Source organism: Mixophyes fleayi, chromosome 2, assembly GCF_038048845.1.
Source record: "Mixophyes fleayi isolate aMixFle1 chromosome 2, aMixFle1.hap1, whole genome shotgun sequence".
Taxonomy (NCBI): domain Eukaryota; kingdom Metazoa; phylum Chordata; class Amphibia; order Anura; family Limnodynastidae; genus Mixophyes; species Mixophyes fleayi.
The window spans coordinates 331,255,287-331,267,937 of record NC_134403.1 but is presented as its reverse complement, the minus strand read 5'-3'; the positions used below and the strand labels follow the sequence as shown (position 1 = coordinate 331,267,937).

At 39.9% G+C, this 12,651-nt stretch overlaps 1 protein-coding gene across 1 annotated transcript in view; it reads left to right on the top strand.

The window, feature by feature from the left end:
• Window positions 1-3,318: 3,318 nt before the first annotated feature.
• EFCAB5 (EF-hand calcium binding domain 5) overlaps window positions 3,319-12,651 on the top strand; it is a 58,234-nt gene continuing 48,901 nt past the window's right edge. The window contains exons 1-4 of the mRNA XM_075196883.1: window positions 3,319-3,539; window positions 5,211-5,764; window positions 7,249-7,405; window positions 9,798-9,861. Coding sequence (XP_075052984.1) covers window positions 5,217-5,764; window positions 7,249-7,405; window positions 9,798-9,861 — 769 coding nt within the window. The 5' untranslated portion in view covers window positions 3,319-3,539; window positions 5,211-5,216. The remainder of the gene's footprint in view (window positions 3,540-5,210; window positions 5,765-7,248; window positions 7,406-9,797; window positions 9,862-12,651) is intronic.

The following is a 12,651-nucleotide window of genomic DNA, read 5'->3' as shown; positions in this document are numbered from 1 at the left end:
CCATACTCTCCCGGGAGTTCGTTAGTTGGCAAGTATGTACTATGTACAAAAGTGGAAGCTGCTCAAATCAATTTATAGGCCATAACAGGTGCTTGAAAGGGTGGGGTTATCCTGCAAGGAAACTACACACAACATTTTTTCCCCCAGCACCCTGCAATAGCCAGCAACAGATCTGCCATTTCTACTGTAGATAAAAATGCAAAAGTCTTTTCTGCACACATTTGCAAATGTATGTTTAAGCCATCCGCCACGCCAAGGCGCTTTTGCTAATAGGATGGTCCTACTCTAAACAATGAGAGTCCCATATATTTGGGTCATACATATGTGTTTTTAAATTGAGAGCCAACTTGCCAAAGAGGTACCCCAGAAGCCTCCAAACAGCAATTCAGTGCCAGTACCCCCTCTCAGCTACTGACACCAACATGCCTCTCAGACAAATACAAAAGTGGAAGCTGCTCATATCAATTTATAGGCCATAACAGGTGCTTGAAAGGGTGGGGTTATCCTGCAAGGAAACTACACACAACATTTTTTCCCCCAGCACCCTGCAATAGCCAGCAACAGATCTGCCATTTCTACTGTAGATAAAAATGCAAAAGTCTTTGTTGCACACATTTGCAAATGATGTTTAAGCCATCCGCCACGCCAAGGCGCTTTTGCTAATAGGATGGTCCTACTTTAAACAATGAGAGTCCCATATATTTGGGCCATACATATGTGTTTTTAAATTGAGAGCCAACTTACCAAAGAGGTACCCCAGAAGCCTCCAAACAGCAATTCAGTGCCAGTACCCCCTCTCAGCTACTGACACCAACATGCCTCTCAGACCAGTGTCGGACTGGCCTGCCGGGGAGCCGGGGTATCCCCCGGGAGGCCCTGTTGCCTGATAACCCCGCCCTCTTTGTTGGTGAGGCAGAGCAGAGAATTACCGAGTTGCGGTCAGTCTACATATGAAACGGAGACTGTCAAACTAATCCCTGCCTACAGCCAGCACGTGAGAACACTTCCTGCTCCTGAGACAGAGAGAGGCAGAAATGCTTCACAGTGACACAGATCTCAGATTACTCCTTCTGCTGTAGTTGCAGGCGTCCTGTAGTCATAAAGTTGCCATCCTAACTGCAGTGTGAGTCCGTGTAATCAGTAAGTAATAAATCGTGCAAACTTCTCTAGAGCTCTCCACTGTGTGACCTCGGAGGGAGGGAGATAAATTAGAATGGCTTCATTGCAATATACGTCTTCAGTGCCTCTATAAAAGGATCCTATTGCAGCTGACCAATGAATGGATTCCTAATAAACTAGTAACCAAATTCACTGTTTATATTATGTTCCATGTTTATTTGTTTTCAATCAATTGTGGGACTCTATTCCCTATAGAAGCATATCTTAATCAGAATAAAACACATTCAGACAGTTAGGTCCTTATAGGATTGCATCTGCTATATGCTTTAATATTAATGTTTTGCTTTTGTCCTTTGTAGTGGCATTGGATTATTATTGAGTGTACATTTTGTGGGTAGATCATTTTTTAGAGTCCTGTTTTTATTTGCCAGTGTCTAGAGTGTAATTAGATTTATGTAATATTTTAAATGTGCATATATTTTTATGCTAATAATTTTGTGGTCTCCATAGTGCTTCATGGATATATTAATTTTTAGTCTATACCCTTATATTGTGGTTTTCATATGATGAATGGTTGATCTCTAGTACTGTAGTATAGCATTTGTTTTCTGTGTACACTATGAGGGGAGAGAACACTAACCACAAAGAATGGACAGCACACAAATAGCTGATGATGATTGATTGTATTCAATTCATCCCTCCCCTTTCCCTGTCTCCCCTGTTTCACACAGTGCCCTCCATGCTGCATTTGCTCCCCTTCACTTACTTTCCTATTGACTTCTTTCTTCTCTTCTGTCTTTTCCTTCGCGGCTCCTCACTGCAAATGTCCTCTTTTTCTTTATGGACCATACTAAGGTGCTATACGTTGTCCTCCATGGCCTGACCCCATCCCCTTTAATGACTGACCACAACCCCTCTTACAGTTGGCCACACCCCATTGTAGTGGGCCCCTACCGCTGCATTTCCCCCGGTGGGCCCTTCATGTCCCAGTCCGACACTGTCTCAGACAACTACAAAAGTGGAAGCTGCTCAAATCAATTTATAGGCCATAACAGGTGCTTGAATGGGTGGGGTTATCCTGCAAGGAAACTACACACAACATTTTTTCCCCCAGCACCCTGCAATAGCCAGCAACAGATCTGCCATTTCTACTGTAGATAAAAATGCAAAAGTCTTTGTTGCACACATTTGCAAATGTATGTTTAAGCCATCCGCCACGCCAAGGCGCTTTTGCTAATAGGATGGTCCTACTCTAAACAATGAGAGTCCCATATATTTGGGCCATACATATGTGTTTTTAAATTGAGAGCCAACTTACCAAAGAGGTACCCCAGAAGCCTCCAAACAGCAATTCAGTGCCAGTACCCCCTCTCAGCTACTGACACCAACATGCCTCTCAGACAACTACAAAAGTGGAAGCTGCTCAAATCAATTTATAGGCCATAACAGGTGCTTGAATGGGTGGGGTTATCCTGCAAGGAAACTACACACAACATTTTTTCCCCCAGCACCCTGCAATAGCCAGCAACAGATCTGCCATTTCTACTGTAGATAAAAATGCAAAAGTCTTTGTTGCACACATTTGCAAATGTATGTTTAAGCCATCCGCCACGCCAAGGCGCTTTTGCTAATAGGATGGTCCTACTCTAAACAATGAGAGTCCCATATATTTGGGCCATACATATGTGTTTTTAAATTGAGAGCCAACTTACCAAAGAGGTACCCCAGAAGCCTCCAAACAGCAATTCAGTGCCAGTACCCCCTCTCAGCTACTGACACCAACATGCCTCTGGCAGATCTGTTGCGCAGATCTGTTGCTGGCTATTGCAGGGTGCTGGGGGAAAAAATGTTGTTCAGTATGTACTATGGTCAATTCTTCTGCCCTGCTGGACTGTCATACATTGTACTTTTGTTTCACTATTTCATTCAATAAACTATTATTGAAGAAAACATGCAAACACAATGAAAATAATACACTGTTTTCTCACAGTTGTTATCAATGCTCATTAAACTGGTTTTAGAACCACAATTATAATACAGTATTACATGCCTACCGACATTTATCCAGACAAAAATCAGGACAAAATAAGCCCTGTCCTCGACCTGGTCAAATCATGCCCAGCCCAGTCTGCTCCCGTCCAGGTCACCTTTCTGTAAAATCCCCGCCCCCTTTCCATGCTATAATGGATTGCCACTACCTGAGGGCACCGCTGCACTGAACCAACGCTGCTGAAGCTGGAAGTTTAAGAAGTCAGAGACACAGCAGCTGCTTCCTGGTGCGTCGCCTAGCAACTAGTGCAAGCTAAACACACAGGGACCGTCTGTCTATCTGTGGGGAGGATTCATAGCATTACACAGACCGAGCAATAACTTATTTTATACTTCAGAACTCTGCTGCACGTCGATAACTCACATTAAAGGTAAGGTGAGCAAACGTAAAATTATCATAAAGAGACCTAGTTAATTGAGTGCATGTATCTTTTGCGTCAAATATCAATATATAGAAGGATATTTATTAAAATTAGCTGTAACCATTGCAACTAAACAGATTCTGACATTTTCTAGTGCAGTTTAGAAAATGTATTAATAAGCTAATGTCTGGTTGCTGATGATTAGTGCAACCTATAGGCACAGTTACTAGTGAGTCACTTTTCATACATTTCAGTTACTTTGACTTGACTGCATATATTTCCAAGGTTATAGACTGCCAAATGTTTTGTACAAGTGAATCATATTAAATAACCTTCTACAAGACCTTTATTTCTGTCTATGCATATAGTTATGAACCATATTCATATTAGGAGGATGTTTAACCCCTTATGACCATACCATTTTTTAATATTTATATAATATAAATTTTCTAACATATTAGAATAGTAATGAACAACCTGATACACTTCGAGGGCCAGGTGCTGTGGCCCTCTGACCTTGAAAAGGGCCGCACCTTACCCGTAATCTCAGTAATACGTTAAAGCAATACACTTAATCAAAGAAAGGGAGATCTATCTGTAATATATCAGACGGCATTTTAAACAAGTATTACAAGCTATAAGAAACAAATCTGATAATAAAGCAGAAGGTAAGCATGGGGCCCGCAGGTGAAGGCTCAGCGGACCATCTGTTGCCCATAACTGTATTAGACTATATATTGTTTTATTGTATAGACATTATATAGCTAAGTATTGAGAAGATAGGGGTGAGAAGATAAACTTTTCTTTGATTTTTCCATAGTGACTTAACCCAAGTAGTATAACCATACTTGACAACTTTTTACTGCTTCCAACAATTGCGTTATTTCGTTGTGGGGCCAAAATAATGCAATTTGCAGCAAATTGTATCATCAATGCCCCCATCCCGCCCACTTCACTATTAAGTGGACAGGATGCAGGAGAATTGACTGGATTAAGGAACTCCGAGAGACCGTCCCGGAATTCGTGAGTCTCCCGGACATTCCGGGCAAATATGAGTATAACCAGTAATATTTACACTAAAATTGAATTGCCAAGTTGTCTTCCTGAGTATAACTAGTACTTTATACAAGTCTGACATAGTGATAAGCTCCAGGAACAAAGGCAGACATGTTAAGTTTACAATCTCTAAGCTTGCAAGAAGTAGTAGGTAGGGCCAGGGCTGCATTATTGTGTAGCTGTAATACAATAAAACAAGATGCGTTAGTGTCACACAAAATGCATGAGGTTGTCTTGTCATACTAGGGAGGGAAGGAGATATTTTCTTACATATATTTTTTCCCCAAAAGCTTTTATCCCTACTTTTTATTTGTTTTAATTTCTTTTAATTTGATAATAATTTTTATTAACTTGCTAGGCTCCAAACAATTAGGAGAGATTCCATTGCACGTTCACATTATTATCTGGTTATTTGGGCCTAATAGCAGTTTGCTAGGGAGCTGCTATTACATGCCGATAACATTATAACTAATATATTTAGGAAAGATCCTTTCTGTTTCTCCTTTTCATTGCAATTGGGGCTTCCCCACACAGGACACTCACCATTAGGTATTGTGTTTATCAAGCTCTTTAATGAACTAGCACCTTAAACACTAAGATATGTAAGCCTTTCTCTTTCCTTAGTGAATCATGGATTCAGAGCGCAGTGGCCACAACTCCATCATAAAGAATCCTGCTTCAGATTCTCAGGCGATTAATAACCACGTGGAAGGTTCAAGAGACAGTCGTTACCATTCCACAGACACAGACGGTGACTATAAAAGAATATTTTCAGACAAAATGCAGGAGAGAGGATTAAAGCTGCAGCAAGAAACATTGCAAAACATAAAACTGCAAAGAGCGCAGAAGCAGAAAGTTCAGGAGGCATCTTCTGATTATGCTATGGCAAGGGAATGGTTCAGCCAAGACAAATCATCCGTGGACACAAGAACTTATCTCCTCGACAGGTTAATACCCAGGGTTGTGCATGGGGTCGATTCTCTGCTCATGGAAGTCGAAAAGAAAAAAGTCCTGGAAGATGATTCAGTCAAGTTTGACCCAGTCACTTTTCTTGGAGAATACCTCATGAGACATAATATTGAGGCTACTGCTGGGTCTGAGAAATCTGCCTATGTTCTTGGCATAGAACAGGTAGTCGCAGATCTGAAAAACAATGTTTATGACTTAGAATTCAACAGGTAAGTGCAAACATAACTGGTGCATGTGTACTATTGGGCAGTAATAGATTTCTGTGTTGACATATTCAGTGCACCACATCCTGTCATTCTAGAATAGCATTATAATATGGGTATATCCATCAGACCAGGGCTCCCTTTACTATACCTCCCAACTGTTCCAATTCCAGCAGGACAGTCCCGGTTTCAGTGGGAGGTTTAAGCTACAAAACTGACTTACAGTGACGTCCAGTCCCCATACAGCGCATGCGCAGAACACAAGACCGACCCTTGCTGTACACAAGAGTCAGAACTCTGTGGTGTTACAATGGAGAAAGGTGCAGCGGAGATCGGTGGAAGGGGGTGGGGCTTATTTTATCCCGCTTTCGAGACTTTAAGGGGCATATTCAATTAGCTTTTGGATTCGCGGTAACGCGCGTTACCGCGAAAAGTGCGCGTTCTTGCGGGTATTACGGTACCGCATTAACGCGGATTTTCGTTCGCAACCCTATGGGCTGTGAACGAAAATCCACGTTATTGCGGTACCGTGTATAACATTTCGCGGCTGTTCCGGCGCGTTGCCGCGAATCCGAAAGCTAATTGAATATGCCCCAGAATGTTGTGAGGTATGCTTTGCGACTCTAGTCAGTATCATGTGATCTCCAGATAGGGTCGCTATAAGACATGGGCCCGGGGCAAATAGTACTTTGGTCAGCCTCCAATCCCCTGTGAAAAACACAAGGTGAAACTTACACCTGTATCCCAAAAGTAATATGTATCTTGATTTTCTTGAGAACAGAAAAAACATTTCCACTAATATAAATTAATCCACTTAGGTTTGGATTAGGGCTGAGTAAAATTGTTAATAATAATGCAATGCAGATTTAGGCTAGTTCTTATCTTTAAATGTACAGTGAGTGTTCTATAAATTAGGTTTACGTTAAATGTACTATACATTAATTCATAGCTTACATTTGTGGATTCATTTATTTGCCAGTAAAATGGACCTAATAAAACCATGATCCAAAACCCCATGTCCCAGTGCAAGTTGAATAAACATTTAATACTTGACTTTTTATATTTATTATTAATTGTCTTAGAATGGGGTCGGGTAGGAAAGTCTGAAAGGTGAGTTTAGAGGGAGCATTTGGAACATTCGAGGTTGGGGGCATAAACATGCTGTTTAAGTCTTATTAACAGTTGAATTAAGATACATTATGGCTCATTTATTTTTCCACTGAAACATTTTACACAGATATGCAATGGAGTCTAATGGCGGGACCACCTACCTTCTATTAAACCAGCTGGTTGAAGCTTAACATTGTAACCCAGCAGTAGAGGGTGCTGCGTCCTTGACAGCTATGATATACCTGCAAAGTTAGAGAAAACAGAATAACAATGCTGATTGTATGTGGGATGTGCCTGCTAATCATTATTTCAGTCATTTAGCGGATGGTAGATACTGGTCTATAGACAGTATTGGTGAGTAATGACCTTGTTTCTGGCAGGTTGGGCCAGCTAAAGGCAAAACTGAGGGCAGCTGAGGAGAGCAGGGTACAAGTGGAAAGCATCCAGAGCCAGGTGGTGCAGAAGAGAAAGGGAACGTTGTCCCTGCAGTTCCAAGAATGGACATTGGATGTTAGTGGCAGGATCCCTCTTGCCCTGGTAAGTTACGATATGGTAAATAGCCGTCTTCTGGTATATTGACAAATTAATATGCCTTTCTCTTTACAGATGACAATAAGTGGGTATTTTTGATTCTAACATGAACTTGCACAGTGATCTTGATGTACATTGCAAATGGTACAATGTGGGCAACGAAAGCCATCCCAGCAATGTTTATTCATTTGTGTGTCATTGTATATTTTGTATCTAACAACTGTTAGGATAGCAACATTTGCTGTGTTCTATTGTCTTATGTTAAATACTCACCAAAACCAGTTTTCAAATGGGGAAAATAGTTTCTGATCTAAAGAGACTAACAAACAACAATTTCGGTTGTTTAGGAGTTTAATCACCTCTCGCCCAAATAACTTTTATGTGTTCACGATTATTTTGTTTGTGTTTTTTTGAAGTCTATAATTATGCATACGTGAAAATTGAAAACTATGCCTGGGGGGACGCTGGGGATAAATTATTAATATCACATTTAGATGCAAATTTTGCAGTGAAAAACGGCATCTAAAGATGGACTTGTTTTCATTGTCTTACACTAGATTGGTAACATTGAATTGCTTAGTTGTTTTAGTACAAATGTTCCACCTATATGTAGATCCTGAAGGGATGGTCAAGCTGCTAGTGCAGGAGAGGTGTGGTGCTGCCAATTGCGACATTTCGGCCCTGCCCCAATGGCAAAATGGTGCAGTTGCGTCATAGCGTCACAGGGAACAGAGCCAAAATTACGCAGATTACGTCACTGAGGATGGAGGCTGCCATCCCGCCCACTTCACTAGGGAGTGGGTGGGGTCCTGAAGAAAGACCTGCTCTTTCAGGGGGTCCAGATTTTAAGGCCTTATGGTATAAATGCGATCAGGCAGGTCCTATAGTTTTAATCTAGTTAAATTTCATAATGTAGAGTTTTCTGTATAATCTGGTCTGAAGCAGACATTATCATAGGTAGGGAGAAGAAAGAACAGAAGTTTCTTTATTTAGGTGCACAAAATCCTCTATAATTTGTTATTTTACTGAACATATGTTCTACCATCCTTTGTTAAAATATAACCTTTATTAAAGTTTATTTAAAAAGCGAAATATAGAATAAAAGGTATACTCATAAAAAGTGATCTTGATAATAAAAGCTGGATACAATACAATCCTGTACCTATATACTCCTAATCCATGGACTATATGGTATGAAGATGATATTTGATTTAACCTGCAGTACTATGGAGGGGTCAAATCAATATATGACCTGCAGTTGCAAAAAATGTATTGGTCTATTTTATTTATTAACTTACATATATATATATATATATATATATATATATATATATATATATATATGATGTATAGATAGTATACGCCAGTCTACATGATAACAACTCTGGATATCTAATTACAAAAAGATTGAATGGTGTTGAGCCATCCAACTCTTCTGATATCTTATCTATTAGTCGAGTCAAAGTGCACACACCTTACAATGAGTCTGAATGATAATATAGTCAACACTCACTACAGCTGTTAGAGATCTAATGTAACTATTCTTAATATTCTCAGCGGGTCTCGCTCCTAAATGCACTGAAATTACGGGGTGTGATTTGCTAACTGCCTCCTAGTCCCCTCTATCTTTGGGTATAATGAGGTATAGATTGCAAGGTTAAATTTCTTCAAATATGAGGATTGAGTGGCTCCAGCGGTAACGCCGACGCGCGTTTCGCTAAGTTGCTTATTCAACGCACGTTATCATGCAGACTGGCGTATACTATCTATACATCATATATATATATATATATATATATATATATATATATATATATATATATGTATGTTAATAAATAAAATAGACCAATACATTTTTTGCAACTGCAGGTCATATATTGATTTGACCCCTCCATAGTACTGCAGGTTAAATCAAATATCATCTTCATACCATATAGTCCATGAATTAGGAGTATATAGGTACAGGATTGTAGTGTATCCAGCTTTTATTATCAAGATCACATTTTATGAGTATACCTTTTATTCTATATTTCGCTTTTTAAATAAACTTTAATAAAGGTTATATTTTAACAAAGGATGGTTCGAACATATGTTCAGTAAAATAACAAATTATAGAGGATTTTGTGCACCTAAATAAAGAAACTTCTGTTCTTTCTTCTCCCTACCTATGATATTGTCTTGTTTCTAGGTAGCACCCCAGTCAAATAGATATATATGATAGATAACCGAGTGGTATAAACTACTCATGAATATTCTCTTACTAAACTGGGCTAGAATCCTATAGTTGGTGTGGTAGAGCAACCCCCTGTTACTGAAGCAGACATTACTGGTCCAAATCCTTTTCCACATACATCATCTATGTTCCTAATTATGTAATGTGTTTCTGCCTTGAATCCAGGTACAAAGTGCAGTAAAATCGTTTTTTGAGGTAATTTCTGAACTTCCACTAGAAGCCAAAGCAGGTGAGCTTTATTTCCTCCACAAACTTTGTTTCAGTCACACTTGGGGCTAGATTTACTAAAGGACGGTGTTACAGGATGGACCGCCTATGCCACCCTATTTGTTGTTGCAGGGAACCGACTGGGCTTACTTTGCCATTGTTCCCTTTCGTTATCCTAAATGTGCCCTCTAGCCGCAGTAGGGGGGGGGGGCTTACAAATACTGCCACCACTGGACTCCTTACCGGCATGTAGTACCAGGTTTCTTCTTGGTAACTGTCCCTGCTAGGGTACCCCCTTGCTGGTACATCTGGACTGATACCCCTGACCTTTTCCTATGGATCAGGGATGTTGTGGATGGATCCCCCCTGGCCTATCACACTGGCCAGAGATGCTGGGTAGCGGGCAGAGCGGTGGTGCTGGAAAGCTGGGTTCAAACCTCAAACAGCCGGAAACGGATTAGATTTTGGGTCTAATCTGTAGGTCACATGATTTTCAGCATGGAGAAGTTCTCAAGCAGGTCTTTGAAGCAAGTGATGTTTATTTGCTGTCACACTGGTTGAAAGTAGCAGTGATCAGGTCAGATGGAATAAGAATGATGAACCATTCAGTACAAACCAATGCTATTTTATACAGTTTTGGACACAGCCTCACAGGGTAAGCCAGCCCCCTGAGTTCTGAGTTATCTTTAGTATCAGGATGCAGTATGTTTATCCAAACATGGATTTACATGCAATGCAAAGCTAACAATATATACACTTATCTGTGATATCCTAAAACCTCCTTTGCCTTCAGGTGTTTAGACACTTACACATCAAAAGGTCTAATTAACATGAGATTAACATGGGTCTTCCCTTCAGACAGTTGTAGAATACACATTTCCCTACTCTATTGCTTTCTTGAGAATTTCCAAAGAAAGTTACAAAACCTCAAACAAGCTATTCCCCGACCACAAAATACACAAAAGACTTCCCAAACAAATGCTTATTGCATCAGCTATATACCTCAGAAATAATGCATTTCCTCTAGCAAAGTCAAAACACAAAACACATTTCCTCCCCTGGTCTCAGAAATAAAGATATTTCCTTTACCAACATACACACAATATCAAAAATAAGTACATTTGCAATTTTATAAATAAGCGTCCTGCGCTATTTCCTTTAAGTAAATTTACACCATAAGTTATTTATAGGTGATCCAGTGACAGGCGGTTTGCTCAAACCGCCACTTTTCGGCTATTTCTCTGGTGGTTTTGAAACTCACCGGATTTACTAAAGTCCAAACCGCCATTAAACCGTCCAGAATTTACATTTTTCCAAACCACCACTTTACACACTGCTATCCTAATTTAAACATTGATGAACATGCAAACAGCCGAATTTACTAAGCTGGGGTTTTCAGAAACACCGCAAAACAGCCAACCAAACTGCCAAAATAAAAAAGGTGGTTGTGAATAGTGAGATTGCTCAAACTGCTGCTGTTTGAACTATTTTGCCTTTCAGAAGATAAGAGAAAGCACCATTGACATTTAAATTATTTGGGCAATTTTTATTTTATTCATTGATTAAGGGGCAAAATGAATTTAATATTGACTTATGAGGGAATTTTTTTTAAAATATTTTTTAAAGGGGACACTATTATAGCATTATATTATGTGGGAAATGTGAATTTATAATAATATTCACTGATTGTTAATGGTGGATATAATTATTTATGTTGCACAATTTTACATTATATAGTACCCGAATAATATAATAATAAAATAATTTTGTCCCTTTAATATAATGATTTTTTTTCCCCATATAAGCTAATATTAAATTAATTTTGCCCCTTAATCAATAAACAATGGTTGCCCAAATAATTTAAATGTCAATTGTGCTTTCTCTTATGTTCTAAATGGCAAAATAGTTCAATGGGCTTAAAGCACCTAAGCAAACAGTGCTGTTAATGAACTCTAGTGTGGCAAGTCATGTTCCAGTGGAAGCAGCTCTTGCCAGTGATAAGAAGAAGGCCATTGTCATGCCTGAGCATAAGACCAAAACATCCACCTCTTAAAATCAGAAACTTATGCTAAAAAATAAGAACAAGCAGTCCAGCATCAGCTACCTCTCTTCTCTCAGCTAGATCCCAGCACCTGCAATCTACACCCCCGCCACCTTCATCATCAATATTCTCACAAGTGATCGGAGTTAGTGCTGCATCCAAGTTGCTAAGGCGAGATGACTCCTCCCTTATCCAGAACTCCTCAGAAGAATCCTTGAGCGTTAGGCCCACTGCTGCTACTCCTGATGCTGGGGGTGGATCCTCAACCCAGAAGCAGACCAAGAAGAAGACTACTAGTAGTTTACAACAATTGACTGTTAAACATTCCTTTGCAAGAGGAAGCAAGTATGGCAGCTGTCACCCAGTTGCACAGCGGATCACAGTATAGGCGCCATGGCGACTATACTAGTGTTAGATCTGCTTCCAATATCCACCATTAATGCAGCAGGAATAAAACAGTTAATTGAGGTCCTGTGTCCCCGTTACCAAATTCTATCTCAACACCATTTTACTAGGCAAGCAATTCCTCGCCTGTACCAGGAGGTTACAAAAAAAGAAAATAATTGGGATACAAAATGCCATTCTAGTCACTGTATACTTAACCACAGATATGGGGACAAGCGGAACTGAGAAAACTAAACATTATATGACTGTGACAGCCAACTGGGTTGGTAAATCGCCTTCAGCAGCAGGAACAGCCGCAGCATCTAAAAAGCAACGCCTGATCTTTCATAGGCAGGCTACTCCGTGTGTCATCTGCTTGGCTAAGAG